The sequence below is a fragment of the Ambystoma mexicanum genome, chromosome 10 (assembly GCF_040938575.1).
Source record: "Ambystoma mexicanum isolate Mex_15411 chromosome 10, UKY_AmexF1_1, whole genome shotgun sequence".
Classification (NCBI taxonomy): Eukaryota; Metazoa; Chordata; class Amphibia; order Caudata; family Ambystomatidae; genus Ambystoma; species Ambystoma mexicanum.
Genome location: NC_090932.1, coordinates 1,576,942,871 through 1,576,961,543, shown reverse-complemented (window position 1 = coordinate 1,576,961,543; position 18,673 = coordinate 1,576,942,871). Strand labels below are relative to the sequence as shown.

At 40.3% G+C, this 18,673-nt stretch overlaps 1 protein-coding gene across 1 annotated transcript in view; it reads left to right on the top strand.

Moving 5' to 3' along the window:
* The window catches only part of LOC138492615 (solute carrier family 2, facilitated glucose transporter member 11-like), a 306,936-nt gene that overhangs the window by 246,156 nt on the left and 42,107 nt on the right, over positions 1–18,673 (top strand). Inside the window, exon 8 of the mRNA XM_069619908.1 lies at positions 16,342–16,452. Within this exon, the coding sequence (XP_069476009.1) occupies positions 16,342–16,452 (111 nt within the window). The remainder of the gene's footprint in view (positions 1–16,341; positions 16,453–18,673) is intronic.

The window sequence follows — 18,673 nt, the reverse complement described above, 5'->3', positions numbered from 1 at the left end:
ATCTGTTCATAATGGTAAATGCACATTTCATGCTGAACATTCTTAGGATTTTTATACTCTTGATTCTCTTGTTCTGGATCGTATTATTTCATTGTCTAGCATTCCAGGGTGAACATTCTTAGGATTTGTATACTTCTGTGCTTGATGGTAACATTTAGGGACTGATTCACAGAGCTTTTTCCTATAGGACTGCACTTTTATAAAACAATTCTGTTAATCAGGCCTTTAGTTGTAGAGCATTCCAGGCTGAGCATTCTTAGGATAGTTATACTCCTGATTCTCTTGTACTTGATGGTAATATTTCATTGTCTGGCATTCCATTCCAGGCTGAGCATTCTTAGGGCTGCTATACCCTTGATTCTCTTGTGCTTGATGGTAATAGTTGATTGTCTAGCATTCCAGGCTGAGCATTCTTAGGATTGTTATACTCCTGATTCTCTTGTACTTGATGGTAATATTTCATTGTCTGGCATTCCATTCCAGGCTGAGCATTCTTAGGGCTGCTATACCCTTGATTCTCTTGTGCTTGATGGTAATAGTTGATTGTCTAGCATTCCAGGCTGAGCATTCTTAGGATTGTAATACTTTTAATTCTGTTGTACTTGATGTTAATATTTCATAGTCTAGCATTCCCAAAGAATCCCAGTGAATGTGTTTCATGTAGAAATGTTGTGAACATGTGGTATTGGTTCCTTTATACACTCGAATGATGAATGGGAGCTTCCACAAGCCAGGGAATGAGGGTGTTTTTTGAGTTGGGCACTGCCTGGAGTCTAGTGGATAGACTTTGTAGAACTTGTAAAAGAGGCCAGGGCAGAGGAAACGGGAGGTTGCTGTACAGAAGACAGGCATGCCTAATAAAATCAATAGGTACCAAGAAAGAGAGCCCTGATGGTAGTGCACCTCTCCATAAAGACGCCTTGTTCAGACTCACTGGATTAGGGCTGCAGCATATGCAACCCCCCTTGACCACCAACACTCAATACTGAAATGGCTGGCACCATTCACTCTGGCTCCCAACAGAGTCATGCCCCCTATTTGAGGCTCTTGGCATCAACAGCAAACATCTACCTGCCCATCCTTGCTCATCCCGGTCATCGCAACTGCAGCATAGAGCTTAAAAATTAGGTGATAGTGGTAGAAGTGATCTGGAGCCTTTAAGATTTCGGCCTATCTTTGTAGTTTGATGATGGCTGTCGACCTGTTTCCCTCACATCCAAAGACTACAGCACCCATTCATGGCGTTTCCAATGCTGGGAAATCTCTGATTTATGAACCAGACCATGCTCATTCTTTTGCCGGCAGTGTCTCCAACCACATGATCCATGGGAGAGCCAGGGTCCAGACAGGCGTGGGGTGAAACATGAGCCTTTACTCTAATCATCAGCTTTCCAATAATACTTTCCTTATCGCCATCAGCAAGGCACAACATTTGTAAATTTACTTCATGTTATCTTACAAAATCCAGGATAAGACATTTCTTTTTCTGGTCGTCTGTTGTTTCCACAAAATAAATTACTTTGTGGTAATTTAGTACATGGAAATTACTTCGAAGTTACTTGTATATGTGGTTGTGGGTTAAGGGGTGAAAGGGCTGAAAGGGGGTCGGGATAGGGTTTTTATTTTTTAGTTTAAAAGTTTTTATGCAAGGCAAGACATACAAGGCATACATGAATTACATTGTAAATCATTAAACATGTTAATAATGCAACAAATTGGCAATCAGGAATGAACATTAGAATACATGAAGGCCGTGTATGGATATGAATGAAACTCGTAAGTGAAAGAGCATGACACACACTTAAACAAAACAAAACAAAACATGTACAAAAGGGAGTGAAGGGTGGGGAGAGAGTAGCATGGATATGATGCACAGAAATTTCACTTGTTGATTATTAATCAGGTAGAGGCTACACGAGCTAAGAATCCTAGAAAAGGCTGCCATTTTAGTTCATGCTTTGATAGTAAAAGAGGAGTAGAGGCATTACATCTTTCGAATCTATGAATGTTGAAAATTGAGTTCCACTGCACTTTATAATAAAGTTGATCTACATAATTCCTATTGAACGTCATGGCTTGAATGGATACTAAAAAAGAAGATCACACAGGTAACATCCATTTCTATCTATGACATACCGCCCAAAAAGAGAAATTGAAGACAGAAATCTTGTTGCAAGTTAAAAAGCATCTTAAGCGTATTACACACACTCTTCCAAAATGATAACATATTGGCATTCAACAAACATATGCTTAAAGGTACCTTGCGCATGTAGGCAACTCCAACAACTGTCGTTATGCACAGTACCACCCCTGAGGAGTAGAAGAGGGGTGATAAAAGCTCTACGATGAAAGAAGCATAATGTTTGAAGTAGACTGGCTGACGTGGTTACCTTGGAAATATGATTCCATACTTGAGGCCAGTGTCGTTGACTGTCCCGTAGAGTGCAATCTTGCTGCCAAGCATGATAAAAACCCCACATAGTTTCCGGGTAAGAAACGTCTGAAAGAATTTTGTAGAATAATGAGGCAGTCATGTTGGAATTTTGTATACATTGCAACCTATGAACATTGGGAGCAGTAGATTTACATATCAACGTGTCATAGATTTCTATAATTGCATCAATGATAGTCATATATTGCTGCATATATGAAACCGGTATATGGAATATTGCAGTGAATTAATTGAAGTAGACTGGAGCACCTTGTACATAAAGCTGGTCTAGATATTTAATGCCCAAAGAGAGCCAGGCCCTCCAATCGATAGACCTTCTATTAATTCTTATTAGCGAATTAAACCAAATGCATGGCAAAATAAACAGAGAGGTATTTGAAATATATGGGAACATATAGGTTCTAAGATTACGGGCAGATTTAATAATTGTACAATTTATTAATCTAATTTTCCCCTTGATGAAGGAGCAATCATAAAAAGTTACAGGGCAAATCACAGCTCTCTCCAGAACACTGGCATGAATATTGTCTAAAATATTAAAAAATAGCCTAATGTTATAGGAAGATAGTCTACCTTTGACGTATCCCACCTGATCATCTTTTAGTAAGTTGGGTAGAAAAGGAAGGAGTCCATTGCTAAAATCTTTCATAAAATCTTACAGTCTGTGTTCATAAGGGAGATTGGCCTATACATCTGGGGCAGTTCAGGATCTTTACTGGGTTTGTGAAAGACGCTTAGCATAGCTTCTAAAAATGAGCCTTGTGCCTTCTTTTCTATAATGAAATGAGTTAATTAAACTTGGCAACTAATAGATTATTAAAGTGGACAAATAAAATCAATAGGAAAGCCATCAGGACCAGGGGCTTTACTGTTTTTGAGATCTTGTATAGCTTTATACATTTCACTGGGAGAGATAGGAACATTCAATTTCTGTAAATCAACCCTGGGATAAGTAGGATAAGTAGTATGAGCTGCATGAACATGCATATTTTTAGAAGAAGCATCAAACGTGTATAATTTATGGTAGACCTTTTAAAAAATGTGGATAATTTCTTTATCTGAAAAGGTCCTATTGCCCGTTTGATCATTGATAAGCAAAGTTCTGACTTTTTCTTTTTTAAGTTTGAGGTATGAGGCAAGTGAAGTACTTTATTTGTTAGAGAATTGATATATTTTTGCTTTATATTTGAAAAGATTAGCACAAGAATATTGTGTAACAATTTTATTATATTGCTATCTGAGCTTAATAATATCAATAAGAATAGACAGAGTGTTGGTGCGTGTATATTGAGATTCAAGGGATTTGAGTTGTTTGACAATATTGTCTTATTATTGTTTGAGCTTTTTTCTTTTTAGTAGCAGCAAAATATAAAATATGACCTCTAAGTACAGCTTTATAGCAATCCCAATTATTGGCAACAGGTCTGTCTTGGCTTTTATTCTCTGAAAAGAAATTGTTGTGTTGTTGAGTGATGAAGGGTGTAAATGACTCATCTGTTAAGAGGGCTGAGTTAAATCTCCATCTATTGGATTTGCAAGTGTTCTCTGAGGAAGTCAGTTGAATATGGGCTGGCGCATAGTCTGACAGTGCTATACATTCAATGTGGGCATCCAGAAGAATTGGAAAAAGAAAATGGATACATTTTCCAATCTTGAGAAAGAGTGGTGGGGATTAGAGAAAAATGTAAATTCCATATCAAACATCGATAAGGCCTAATTTGGATATAAAATGTGGAAATTGTGTGTGAGATTTGGTGTTTTTAAAATGTACACTGGCTTTCCTATCCAAGAACAGGTCCATAATTTTGTTGCAATCTCCACATACAATAAGATTATTAGGATTGGATTGAAAATATGGTTTCTTAATTGTACCCAACAGGAGGGGTCTGGAGATGTTGGATCATAAATATTCAGAATTGTATGTTACTGTAAATGTTAAAGGACATTTGTACCGCACATTATCACCACCAGAGTGATCCCCTGATGCTCTTGCGGCTCTGAAAGAGGGGAAAAAGGGAGGGCGAGTTAGTGGGAGGAAGCTGGAAAAGTGCAAGAGAGCAGTGATGTGCTGTTGGCAGCCTCAGCCCGGTGGATCCGTTGGCTGGGCCTGGGGTGTTTGCGGCCGGTATTCGTCGTGTACTGTTGTGTGAGTCTATGTGTCTATGCCAGGGGCAATCAGGATTTAGAGAAAGGCAAGGGACAGAGACAGCACTGTTGGACTTACAGTCCAGACTTCTCCGACATACGGATCAGGGAAATACGAGCATGCTTATGCTTCTGGCCCTGTTTGCCTCCTTCAACCTGGTGGAATACACATCACTGGTCACCAGGTTGGAGGAGGGAGCGGGTTTCACCACCTTGGCAGCTCAGTGGGTCAAATCGTTCCTTGGGGGACGTCAGTGGAGAGTGAGTAGTGCCTTAGCTGATGCTAATCCCATAGGGCTGGCTCAAGGTATACCTCAGGGAGCTTGTCTTTCCCCTATATTTTATAATATATTTATAGTGATGTTTTTGGATTTTCTGGACATTAATTGCATTGAGTTTGCTAACTACCCCAATGACACTCAATGTCATAACCCTCACTGGTGTCTTTGCGGATGATGATGCCAACAGGAACTGGATCTACGGCCTTATCCAAGAATGGATGTGTGCTATTGGCCTATCACTTAATGCAAGCAAATGCAGAGCTGATGATTGTGGGTACTGAAACCAAAACACGTAAGATGGAAGAAAGGTAAACCCAAGTACAGATTGATGGGTGTACTATTGTAATTAAAAATAAGGTTAAAACACTGGGGCTTTACCTGGGCTGCAACCTGAACATGAAAGCACAGGTTGGCAGACTGGTGGCCTCTGCAGTATACCACATTAAACTTTTGGCCCATACACAACCCTTTCTTTCTAGGACAAGTCGGGAAACCCTAGAGCGTGCCCTTATGGGATCAAGAATAGATGATTGCAGTAGTCTATTAACTGGTCTACCTAATTGTGAGATTAACAGACTCCAAGTGATGCAGAATAATGCAGTGAGAGTTATTGTGGAACGTAGACATCTCTGATGCAAGAAGGGACTTACACTGCCTGCCAATCAAGGAAAGAATTTGCATTCGGCTGATGGTGATCACGCACAATTGCACGAAAAACGCTGGGCCGACATTTCTCAATGATGAATTGGTACCAAAAGCCAGTAAATATAATTTAATCTAACAACCATTCACTACTAAAAATCCCTGCATGCAGGTTGTCACAGGTGAAAAAGGGAGCCTTCTTTGCGGCAGCACCAGCCTCTTGGAATGGAATACCCCTTAACCTGAGAGAAAAGACCTCTCTCAGGGTCTTCAGAAAGGGACTTAAGACCCTTCTATTTAATTAATATTATCCCTGTTACTTTTAATTCCCCTGTGACATTTCTCGGTATGAAGTGAGGTTGTCTGTCCATGTCTTTTGTGTTTTGCGACCTTAAGCCTCCGGGTCAGTGGCTGCGCTACACACGTTATTTTTTTTATTTTTTATTTGGTTGGCTGATAAAATCAACCTTTCAAATACAATCAGAGATGAACATTGTCTTTGTTAAAAACACATACATCATTTTTCATGTGCGCAAATAACAAAAGAATAATCCATAGTTGTGCAAAAATACAGAAAACAAATATATGATCACAAGAACAATTACTGTATAAAAAGAGGAAAAATAAGAAAAGAATTATATAATAAATATGATATGGTTACTCCAAAGTGTAGAATAGTGCTGATCCAAATGCTACACAGGTGATCACTCAAGTTCGTTGTTGTCATTTGGTAGAATGGCATTTAGGTATTGTGTTATTGCAATCCTAATTGCCAATTTCGTGCTCCTGAATATCGCAATCCATATTTAATTTTCATCCATTGGGGTATACACACATAACAGTCCACTAAAATAAGTTTTCCTCGTTAAGGTTAAAGCTGGACAGATCACTATTAAATGCTGCAGAGTTTCTCGACAATTCAGATCATGACAAAATCGACAGTAATTTAGTTCTTTAGGAAGAATTCCTCTCCTTACCATTATTTCTGTTGTCAGTAAAAGATTAAATCTAAACCGTAAATATTGTTGTCTAATGTATGGTGAGGGGAATTTTATCAAGTAATCTGACATTGTTCGCATTTTCTGAGGCCCAAATAATTGTTCATTAAAGTCTTTATAGGTGCAGCATTTAGTTCGATTCCATATCCAGTCATATTGGAATAACTTCAGCTTGTCTCGATCTGGATTTGTCAGCAAGGTTTCTATGGATATGGAGGCATCAGATAATGCATGCAGTACACAACTTCTCTATGTATATGCAAAGAAATGTGATGATCTGACAAGATGGTACGCAACTGTGCTTAAGATGTTATTATTTGCAAAGCCTAGTAGACATTTTCTGTGTCTAGTCAAAGGATCGAATATAAAGGGTCGACAGGTCAAAGGATGGACACCAAAGGGTCGACAGGTCAAAGGATCTAATTTTTTTTTGTCACATTTTTTTTTGTGTGAAAAAAGTGTTTTTTAGCAAAAAAAGAGCAGTTGGGGGAAAATCGATCCTTTGGCCTGTCGACCCTTTGGTGTCGACCCTTTGACCTCTCGACCCTTTTACTGTCGATCCTTTGACCTAGAACCGACATTTTCAGAATAGACTACACATCTTCCATAATAGCTGTGCAAAAAGCGAAACCAAACCCAGTTCAAAATGAATCATAGGAAGCGGAGTGCATTGTGGTAGCTTCAGCACAGATTTCCAGAATCGATCTTCACATGATTCCCAAATATTGCACTTCATTGGAAGTTTAGTTTCAACTCCATAGAATAGGATCAGCACCACTTTAGCTTGATAAAATGACATAATGTGACTGTATGAAAATTTGCCATATTTATACACTAATATATTTGCCTGAGATTTCAACGTTTACAATTTAAGATTCAGTGAAACAATATAGGCATTTTCAGACAAGGTGTTATACATTGTCAGACCTAGATATTTATAATCTTGGACATTCAATAGTACTGCATTATCAAGTTGCCACCTGTATTTTTTTTGGCTTTTGTTTCTGTTCTTGTGACAGATGACAATTTGAGTGTTTTCCAAGTTGATGATGAGATTGTTCAACAATGAATAAGCAGATAATTTGTACAATAGATTTTGAAGCCCACTAGGTGTTTCTGATAATAGGACAAGATCATCCGCACATAACATCCAGGATATGCGCTGAAGACCCAATTTTGGTGCATCACATACACTAATAGAAAATGATTCGCCCAGATCGAGAATAAACAGATTGAATAAAAAGGATGCTAAAATGCAACCCTGCTTAAGACCTTGCCCAGTGGGAATCAATTTAGAGACAACCCTTCCATTATGAGTCGAATTTGTAAGGAGGTTGTGGTGTGTAATTGCTTAATTATGGAGATGAGAGAAGAAGGACAGGCATAGCAAGTTAATTTCTTATAAAGTAAACGTCGATGAACAGAATCAAAAGCAACCCGGAAGTCAATAAATGCCAAATATAGTGGCTGATTCTGGGATGCACACTGGGATTTTAACATGTTCAAAGTGATGATGTTTGGTGAAGTCCCTAGACCAGACACAAAACCAGCTTGAAAGGGGTCTCTTTTCCTTAAACTAGATGCCCAATTATTCAGATCTCTGAGCACAACGCAATTGAAGATCTTTCCCGGGGGGGCGTCTAACAAGGCAATAGGCCTATAACTCGCTGGATCAGATCTGCAACCTTTCTCATAAATCGGAAGAATGAAGGAATGTTTCCATGATTGAGGTATTAATTGTGTCTGAATAATATTTGAAAACATGTTGAATAGTATTTCAGACCATATTTCGGGATGCTGCTTCAATGTGTAATTCGAGAGCCCACCCCTGGAGCTCTCGATTGACTTGCCTGATTTATATAGTAAAGAATGTCCTCCTTGTCGAATGTCAAAGAGAATTTCTCTACTGGTTGTAATGGGCTTTGGCAGCATGGGTTTGAGGGTGGCAGAAATAAGTTTGAGAAGTGTTTCACCCAAGTTTGTTCTGCTACATTATTCGACTGATAAACAATTTGGTGCCCTATAGTTGTTTGAATGATAATGGCCCAAATTTGTGATGTATTCTTACCAGCTAGAGCAGTCAGCATATCAAAACTGCTTTGTATGTTCGTAACCAGTTCTTATGCTTTGTTTTCAATTGGGTTATGACTGCTCGTCTGATGTGTAACGGGAGTTTCAAGGCTTGACTATTTTTGAACGAAATGTTCTTTTTGCTGCTTCTACTTCTTTGTTACATGCATGCATGGTTGGGGTCTTGGCTGTCTTAGATGTATTTGTTTGGCATTGAAATAATTGCATAAGATCATGATATGCAATTCCTTGATGTTGATTCATATTCGTTTTATTTAATTCTATTGCATAAAATTGATTGAATCTTTTCAGAGACGATTCACTCCATCGCAGTTTATTACAACCAGAATGAACTGTTATAAGGTTTGCAGTACTTTTAAGTATGGTGTTATTTACGAGTTCTGTGGCATTCCAATGAATTAAGACAAGAGACTATTGTGGTCACTCAACGTTGTAGAATTAATGTGGAATTTTGTAAGTTCTGCAATGAGAGGCTGATTCACATAGCTGTAGTCAATTTTTGCAGAAGTCCTGCCTCTATGCCATGTCGGTTGCGGAGGCATATCGTCTGCAAAGGTACTATTCAAAATCTGAAGACTGTATCTTTCAAAAAATGGTTCCATAATGTCAGTCTGTTACTGTGTTTGGATGTACCCAGACAATGCAGATTTAGATCCCCTGTTATAATTACATAGGGTACAGTCTTGTCAATGGAAACCAAATCCATTAGGGAGGTCATGTCTCTCATGAAGATGTGGTCGTAAATGCCAACAGGGTTCCAATATACGTTTATCAAGGCATGCAATGTATTACCAACCATAAGCTTTATCATCTGTAAAAATGGATTTGGGGATGACCAGTTCTCAGATTTAAATAGCGGATCTTTTCTAACTGCTATAAGTAGCCCAGATGTTAGTCTGCCATGATTACGTTTTTGGGCGGGATTTAAATGTATATCATATTTATCCCAAGTCGGAGTTGTAGTGAGCCACGTTTCTTGGAATGTGGCTATATCGTTATTTTCAATGTTTGGATTGGAGTTATTTAAATGATGATGGAACCCTCTTGTATTCCAACTAATAAGGGAGACTTGAATTCGCTTCATGGATTGGCCTAGTTAATGCATGTTATGGTTAAGATGACAATTACAAGATTTTTCTGCATTTTCTCTTAAACTCAGGTCAGCATTGTCTGTGTTACCGCTCCTTTGGATGACTACAGAGAGTGGAGGATTTATTGGTGAAATTTTAGATGTCAATGAGTTCACATCTATAATAAATCCTAGGTCATATAAACAACTTTTTGCTAACTATATCGTATTGAGGACCACTCTGGAGTTTATCCAAAGTCTAACTGAGGAGAGTATGTGCGCATCTTCAAACTCAACTAATTGAATGTCAGCAGAGTTGATATCCTCTAGTTCTGGAATTTCCGAAAAGATGGTAAGAATAGACTTACGGTTCAGATCAAACTGAATACTGGGGGGTGGGTGACACAAGATAATTAGCGAGTGTAGAGCTGGGTGTTTGACATTTCCTGCAATAGATTTTTTTAGTTGGATTGGATCTGGTCTGGCACTGACAATGGATGGAAGTACCAGCGTTTTTTTGTCAGTCGAATTTGTGATGGCTGTTTTTATTAACCGATGGATTTCTGGGCCAATGCCGAGATGATGCTTCTTCTTCCAAGGTCAGTGGTCGATTCTGCTGCTTTCCCTGTGGGCAACAGTGCATGTTGAGTTGTATCAGGTTGGGCGGAATTGTGTATTAAAGATGTCTGGGCCAAAGAGCGACCAAAGGGAGTCTGAGCTTCATTGGGAAGTGCTTGAGTGCCGTTTAGAACTCCATCCATTGCATGCGTCACGGGTTCCTGCGGCAGGAGGTTTTGGCCAGTTTCACAATAAGTAAGGTATTTTTGCACTGGTTGTGTTGTCATGTAGGCGTCAACAGCATGCCGAATCTCTTTTCTATGTGCTTCCAAGATCTGCTGTGAGGATCCATGTAAAAGAATATCATATTCATTTTGATTTTTATTTCCTTGTGCGGGCACAGTTTGAATATGGTCTATGCCGTTTTCAGATGTCACGAGTCCAACTACAGCTGATTTGACATGGGGCCCATTTGATGAGGAGTGGTAATTTTGCTATTAGCATTATCTTTATGAGCTAAAGCTTGTAAATTATATTTCCTAGAAATAGCATTAAAAACCAGTGCTGCACCTTTCCGAGGGGTATTTAATGTTTTGACAAATCGCTTGCTTTTCAAAGTGCAGTCATTTTTAAATGTGACCATATTTTTTGTTTTCTTCATTTGCCCTACTACCTTTTTTTGGTTCATATTAGATTCAGAGTATCGTACGGCCATATTTCCCTCTATGGTCGAGGGTTTGGGGTTTGGGTTTAGTTTCTTTTGTATTTCCTTGCATTTTTCTGCTTCTAACCCGTTTGACCCCAGACTTCTGAACTTTCCTTCACCAAGTTTTATTTCTATCACACATTGTGATGTTTTTTCCTGAGTTTGTACTTGAGTTTTTTTAGAAAGATGGAGGCAATTTTTTGGTGTGTTTTTACAGCTCTAAGTTCCACTTCTATAACTGATTGTAATCCGGCCCCCATTTTTGATGCTTTTTTAAGAAAAAGAGGAGCTATTTTTATGCCCTCTTTCAGATGTGGTGGTGGTGTAGCTGTGGTTTGGTCGGTCGTCACTTTGCTGGTTTGTGAGCCTGTAGATGTCATAAGGACCACTTTTCTTTCTCCCTCTGTAACTTCTTTGGCGGTCTTCTCTTGATTGCATTTGTTATCTGGGGTCTTATTCTTGGCCATCATGCGATTTAAACGTTTTTTTTCACACTTCTTCTTAGCAGCTTTCCCTTTAAGTCTTTTTTGTCTCCTGGCTTCTCTCTTTCTTTCTTTTTTACCACCTAGAGATATGTTTTGTTCACAACCGCTTTTTTTCCTCTTGTGTTTGGTCTCCATCTTGGGCCAGGGAGCTGATTGCTGGATGTTTATTTACAAGAACTTCATCTTGATAATCTTCTCCCACATTGGCCAATCTTCGAAATTCTTCTAGGATGGACTCTGATAATGGGGTGTCATCCATCTGTGGGTTATCTTCTTCTTCGCAAGTTTTTTGATGCAATACCAGTTCTTTTTGGTTCAAAAGTTGTAACTGTATCAAAAGATCTTGGTTTATGGTTCCAGTTACCTCGTCACATTTGTTTTTCAGAGCCATAGATCTTTGAATAGCGGAGAGGTCCATGACTGTTTTGCTGATCCCTCTTTCAGTTCTTGTAATTGTTGCAGAATATTTGTGTTAATAAGATTATAGCATCCAACCACCGCCCCATCGAATGAGGCAACCTCTTTTGTCAATTCCAGCAAGGAGCCAGTTTGAGACTGCACCTCACCCTTCAACAATTCAAAGACAGATACTAACGAATTTAATACATAGTTAAGGGTGCTCAAAGTATGTTCATTTGAACTGGATCTAGCTTGAGTGATTTCTTTTCGCGGATTCTTGTTCTCCAGTAATGCTTCTAGTTCTGACAGGTTTTCTTCCTGAACAAAATCTGATAACTCCTGTTCTTTTATCATGTTAGAAAGGTCTAACTTCTCCAATAGTTGATAACTTGTATCAGGGTCCAATTATATCATCGCGGAACAGTTTTGGGTTCTTAATCTTTCTTTGGAGTTCAACATTAAGGAAACTTCATTTTGAGATTTTCTTTCACCAAAGTGCTCTTAAATTCTTTTTTGTATTTTTGTTGTGGTAACTGTAAATTCCAGCCGTTTTTTCCAATTTTCTACCAAAGGGGTTCTCTCTTCTTGTACTCCAGTGGTTCTAATAGGTGTCGAATTTGAGAAGTCTTTATGAATTTGCACAGGTATCTGTTGTTTACCAATAGTTGGTAATAGGTCCTTCCTAGTCGTGTCGATAGTGCCCATAGTACCATCATTAGGGGGAGTATTGAATGTATTGGGCTCCTCCCATTCTGGAGCTCAAAGATCATCCTCAGTTGGATTGCTACGCAACTTCATAGTCACTTGTGTCTTCACCTGTAAGTGTGACAGTCGGTCAATGAATATGCTTTCCTTTATACGATGGAGAGTATCATTTAGCGGATGCCACAGACCCACTGGGAGCCTGATTTAGTTATGCAAAACCACCTTTGAAACTATGGAATTGGTTATTTCTTCTCCTGAGCGGTAGAATCAAAGAAACCTAGTTCCAACAGTCTTCAACCGCACATAAAACAATTTCTGAGGCACACTGCTTATGTAAAAGGAAGGAGTGATAATTGGTAGGTCGTGCAGCTCCAGGGCTAAATGCCCGCAGTCACTGCGCGTAATCTCAGAAATGTTCCGTAGTTGCAATACGCCTTCTGAATGCAAATTTCTAAGTGGCAGCGTAATTTGGTGGAAGTGGATCGTGTGTCAGTACCACGATTTATGTACATATATTACGAACAGAGCGAACGCCTGCCAAAAAGAATTAATGCAAGTATGTGTTGAGTTTTGTATGTCCAGAGGATTTATTTAAAGAGTAAGAGGGAATGGGTCCCCAATCTAGTTCCAGCCAACTGCACGAGACAAGCAGCACTGACTAGAATCAGTGAACATGTCACAGTATGCTAGATCCACAAACAAGTATGTAAATGAAGCAATTTACCTTGAAACTGCTGCCATAGTGGTCATTACGCCAAACTGGAATAGAATCCAGTTCCAGGTCCAGCAAGACAGCAAACAGCGAAACAGCAGAAAGTAAAGCTCCCTTGACGAGCGTGGGCTTAATGCCGCAAGGGTGTTGCAACTTTCCTTTTAACCTACGCTTCCTGGAGGGGGCGGGGCAGCCGAATTCACGAGGCTTAAAGCAGCAGTGCCCAAGATTACTCGCTGCTCACATGGCTCAGGGCTCACGAGTGGTTGCAGGTGCAAATGCAGCTCTCTGTTCTCTGTTCTCACATTCTCTCGATGTCTCACAGGCTTCTAAACAAATGTCCAGCAAACAGCAAAACAGCAGAAAGAAAAGCACCCTTGACGAGCGCGGGCTTAGAGCTGTAAGGGCGTTGCATCATTCCTTTTGAGCTCTGCTTCCTGTAGGGGGCGGGGCAGCCGAATTCACGAGGCTTAAAGCAGCAGTGCCCAAGATTACTCGCTGCTCAAAGGGCTCAGGGCTCATGAGTGGTTGCAGGTGCAAATGCAGCTCTCTGTTCTCTGTTCTCACGTCCTCTCGATGTCTCACAGGCTTCTAAACAAATGTCCAGCAAACAACGAAACAGCAGAAAGTAAAGCACCCTTGACGAGCGCAGGCTTAACGCTGCAAGGGTGTTGCAACATTCCTTTTGAGCTCCGCCTCCTGGAAGGGGGCGGGGCAGCCGAATTCACGAGGCTTAACGCAGCAGTGCCCAATATTACTCGCTGCTCACAGGGCTCAGGGCTCACGAGTGGTTGCAGGTGCAAATGCAGCTCTCTGCTCTCTGTTCTCACGTTCTCTCAATGTCTCACATGCTTCTATACAAATGTCCAGCAAATAGCAGAACAGCAGAAAGTAAAGCACCCTTGACGAGCGCAAACTTAACCAAATAGCCAAATTCAAGCAGGTGGTCTTGACATATCCATATCATCTCTTTTATGATCCTGAATAAAGTTTCTCAAATATGTCAGATTTTGAAAAGTAGAAGTGGGTCCGTTGAGGGTGACTTTAAGAATGGCTGGATGTACGATACCATATCTCGCATTTAGCTGTTTGGAGGTTGGTCTTAGGGCAAGTAGTTCTTTTCTTCTGGCAGCAGTCACATTGGATACAGCCTGGGATATAAAAAACCTTCTTACCATTCCAAGTGAGCAGCTTTGTTAGCTTCACTCGGTCCATTATGAGTAGCACATGTGTATCGTCAAGTAATGCAAATATAAAAGTTCTGGAGATATTATTAGACAAGCACACTGAGTTAATTGGACCCACCCGATGAGCTCTTTGGATGTTTAATTGAACAGACGTTAGTAGGACAAGGAGCTTAGGAGGCACAGTATTTAAAAACAGAATAGGATTATCCCCTTCAATACCTGTAGAAGGCACACAATCCGCAGGTTATTTATTCTGTAACAATTTGCAAGGATCTCAGGGTATCAGGTAATAATATTGCAGCAAAAATGTTGCTGGTAAAAAAAAATCACAAATGCTGTGGTTTGACCCCGTAAGGGTGTACCGCATTATACCATTTAAGGGGAGAGAGGGCTGCGGGGGTGTACCCCGCTCCCCTTAAATGGTATAATGGCTCCAGGGGTTGCAGGGTTTCCCCCCACATCCTTTACATGATTGTGGCGGCAAAACCACTGCATTTTTGCCGCAAAATGTTGTAATCACAGCCATTTTTACCACGATTTTAAGACATGGAACTCGATCTCAGATGGATTTTGGAGAGATTTGACAGTGTTTTTTGTACTCTAGCAGTAACATCTTCAGCATTACTTACTTGTCTCTCAACCTCACTCTATACTTACAAATGTATGATATACCCTATATCATTCTTGTGACAATACTTCACAGACCGCACATAATGAACTCTCCTGAATCCAAAGAGGGCGCCGGCGAGTCCTCAGCTAGAGGGGGAGGATGGGCAGCCTGTATGAATACATTAGAAGCAAAAACAAGCAATGGGAAATGTTGGCATGGACCATGGACATCATACACAATACTCAGTCCCCATGAAAATTCCAGGGAAATATTAGCAATGAGCTTTTCATTTCCCAATGTTAGCGAAAAACACATCTCTTAGGTTATTGCTTAGGTTATTGCTAGGATGTTGATAAAATAAGTATCATTAAAGTGGGTAATGACAAAGCAATTGTTACAGCAGACTCTAGCATGAGGCACATGCAAAGAACGGATATAATTAATATTGGTATAGTCTGACAGCATATACATACACCACTGAATGTGTTTCAGCTACTAGAATGCAATCTTTAAGATTGTAATGGGCAGCGTGAGATCTGCAAATCAATGTTTATGTATCTGCTGTCAGGCATCATTGGTAAGCACGTCCTAGTATTGATCAACAAGATATAACTTCCCTGCCCCAGTAAGCAATATCCTGTAGAGAGAATACAATTCCAGTGTTGGAAAGATAAGGGATGTCCCTTCATGGTGGGCCTGAGAGCTAAAGTGGCAAGTCATGTAAAATACTACATTTGTTTACACATAATATCATTTACTGTGTTCATAGGAGTAGTGCAAAGAAGGGAACACAAAAGCAATGCATGATAGATGGCATACTGTCGGAACGGTACACGCAGGATATCATTTGGTAAAATGTGTTCTTTGGATTATTCAGAAATAGCAGTCAGAAATGGGTGGCAACACAAGTTTCGCCATGTTCTTTCGCTTTTGTACATTCCTTCTTCAGGACCAGGCTCACCAAAAAGGCTTCAAAAGATGCTTGTAATCTCTTAATTCTGAAAGAGGAGAAATATGGGTGGTGGTTTCAGATTCAGCAGCTTAGTTGTGTTGCTCATAAACATACATTCTGTATCGAGGGGGAATAATTACCTGATTTATTTTTGAAGGTACTCCCGATGGGAGATTGACATGATCCAAAAAGGATTCCCCTTTTGTGCCAGGATTCCCTCTTAAATTTGAAAATGGTTAATGGCATCTGCAGAAAAGGACATAGATGCGTCTTTTAAGATGGGTTTAGACAGTATTTAAGCTGTAATGCTAATGTATTTTCTTTATAATTCTGTAATTGTGTCTTCCAGATCTACTTCTACTCCAACGAGGTATTCAGGGAAGCAGGCTTCTCTGATGATCAGATCCCTTACATTGTTCTTGGTGTTGGAGTCTGTGAAACCCTCTCTGCCGTGATCGCTGTAAGTGACCCCAATGGATACTGCAGAGAAATAGCGCTCAATCCAGCCATCAATTACAAGAATCAGATATCACAATAAGAAAACTCCATATATTGTGACAACGAATGGATGGTCACTTCGAGTAAAGCTCTGAAGGACTTCAAAAAAACTATTCATAGAAGTCAGAGGACCCGATGGGTCTGTGGCATTAACCTTTATTGTCCAAAAACCAGGGTGTTCTTGTGCCAAAGAGGAGGAAAGAAATCAGCACCATGAGAATGTCATTACTCTGCAGCATTGTGATCTTGAACACAATTTACATTACCAGTTCACAAAGAAGTTACACTGTGTAATACAACTTACACATGACTTACAAGTCAGAGTTGCCCAGTGTTACTTCTTTTGTGAATAGCATAGCCCTCTCAGGGATAAGCTAGTGGTAATTCAGAGTTACTTAATGTGCATTCCTTGTGGATTTGTCCCTTTGTATTATTATGTATTACATAAATGTGTTACTTAACATATTGATTACATCATTAGTTTTTAAAATATCATAAACTGCAATTCCTTCCCTTGAAATGACACACATCGTTTTACCATTACATTCGAAATTGGCCATTTGATCCTGTCCCCTCCAATGTTCACGAGAAAATGACTTAAGCTTTCTCTCCAAGGCAAGCTATACGCTGAAAACAAACATCATTGAGTAAACCGATTGTTGATCCACCATTCAAGCACTGATCCTTTCCTACATGGATGGGAGCAATGCACTCCTCAAAGGCCTCCCCTCCTGTTCCCTTGTGCCCCTGAGAAGTGTGCTACACGCGGCTGCACGCCTCATCAAGGGTCTACGCAAATACGACCACATCACCTCTGCTCTCATTGACCTTCACTGGCTCCCACTGAAAGCACTAATCACCTTCAATTCTTGCTGCATCATTTATAAAGCAGTCGCCCTAAAGTCACCCAGCTACCTGGCGGAGAAACTCATTGGGCCTCATTACGACCCAGGCGTTAAGGGTTAACGGCGTCGTTAACCGTTAACGCCTATTCTGATTTTAACGGCTGCTTTTAGCAGCCGTTAAAATCCATGGCGCTAACCTGCCATGATGCTAATTACGCCACCGTAATTTACGGTGGCGTAATTAGCGCCTTCCCCACTCCCATTATGCCCTATGGGGCAAAAATGGGAATGGGGAAGGGAAAATGGGAAATGGGGATTTACCGCCCCACTCACCTTGGAATGGGGCGGTAAATCCGCCATCCACCATGGTGTAAACATAGTTTACACCATGGTGGTAAAGTTGGCGCAATTAGCGCCTGGGTTGTAATGACCCCCATTGTCTCCTGCGAACTGCACAGCACCAGAAGCCAGGACACGTGCAGAATTGAAATCTGACACTGCAAAAAGGAAATGACAAGAAAACAAGCCTTCTCTGCCTACACCCTAAGAATATGGAACCTCCTCCTCCCTGTCAGCATCAGACTCACCCCCACGCTCCTACAATTCAGAAAATAACTCAACCCCCCTCTACAAGGAATCTCTCCTCCTCAACTCCTAGGTTATCACGTTGGCCCTCGCACCACCTGACTCGCCATGACCCAGAACAGCTGTACTCCTCCTCTGTACCTCTCTGTATCCTACCCCCGCTCTATATCTGTTTTGTTGTTACCTCTGGAATCTAGGTCTGCGCTCAATTAACACAAAAATAATAATAATAATAAAAAAACAATATTTGTTTTCAGCCACTAAACACCCTTACCAATATATTATAGGACTGTGCAATTATATAAACAAACTCCAGTCCTAGAATATGTGGGGAAAGTGTTGGATATAGACTGGACAAAATATTGTTTATCCAACAATGTTTGTTTCCAGCACTGGATACCAGGTACATTCTGTGTGTGATAGTTTCTTAGTTTTGGCTATTGGGTGGCATTGAAAGCACTGCTTTTAAACCAAAATGATTGTTTGGGAAGTGAAGATAGGAGATAGATCAGATTTGAGGAGTGAGACACAAGCGGTGGGGTTATTTGATTACTTACCCACACATTGACTTCCTAAGACCTTTCCAGTCCCTACGGTCAATTCCCACCAACTGCCTGCTCCTCTCTGCCCAAAACACATCCCCCTATGTTATCATTGAGCGTAGTTCTGTGCTTTCTGAACAACCTTCTGGAAGGTAGTGGCTTGGTTGCAGCTACAAACGAGTTAATCCAGCTCCTGCTGCAATACAACTGT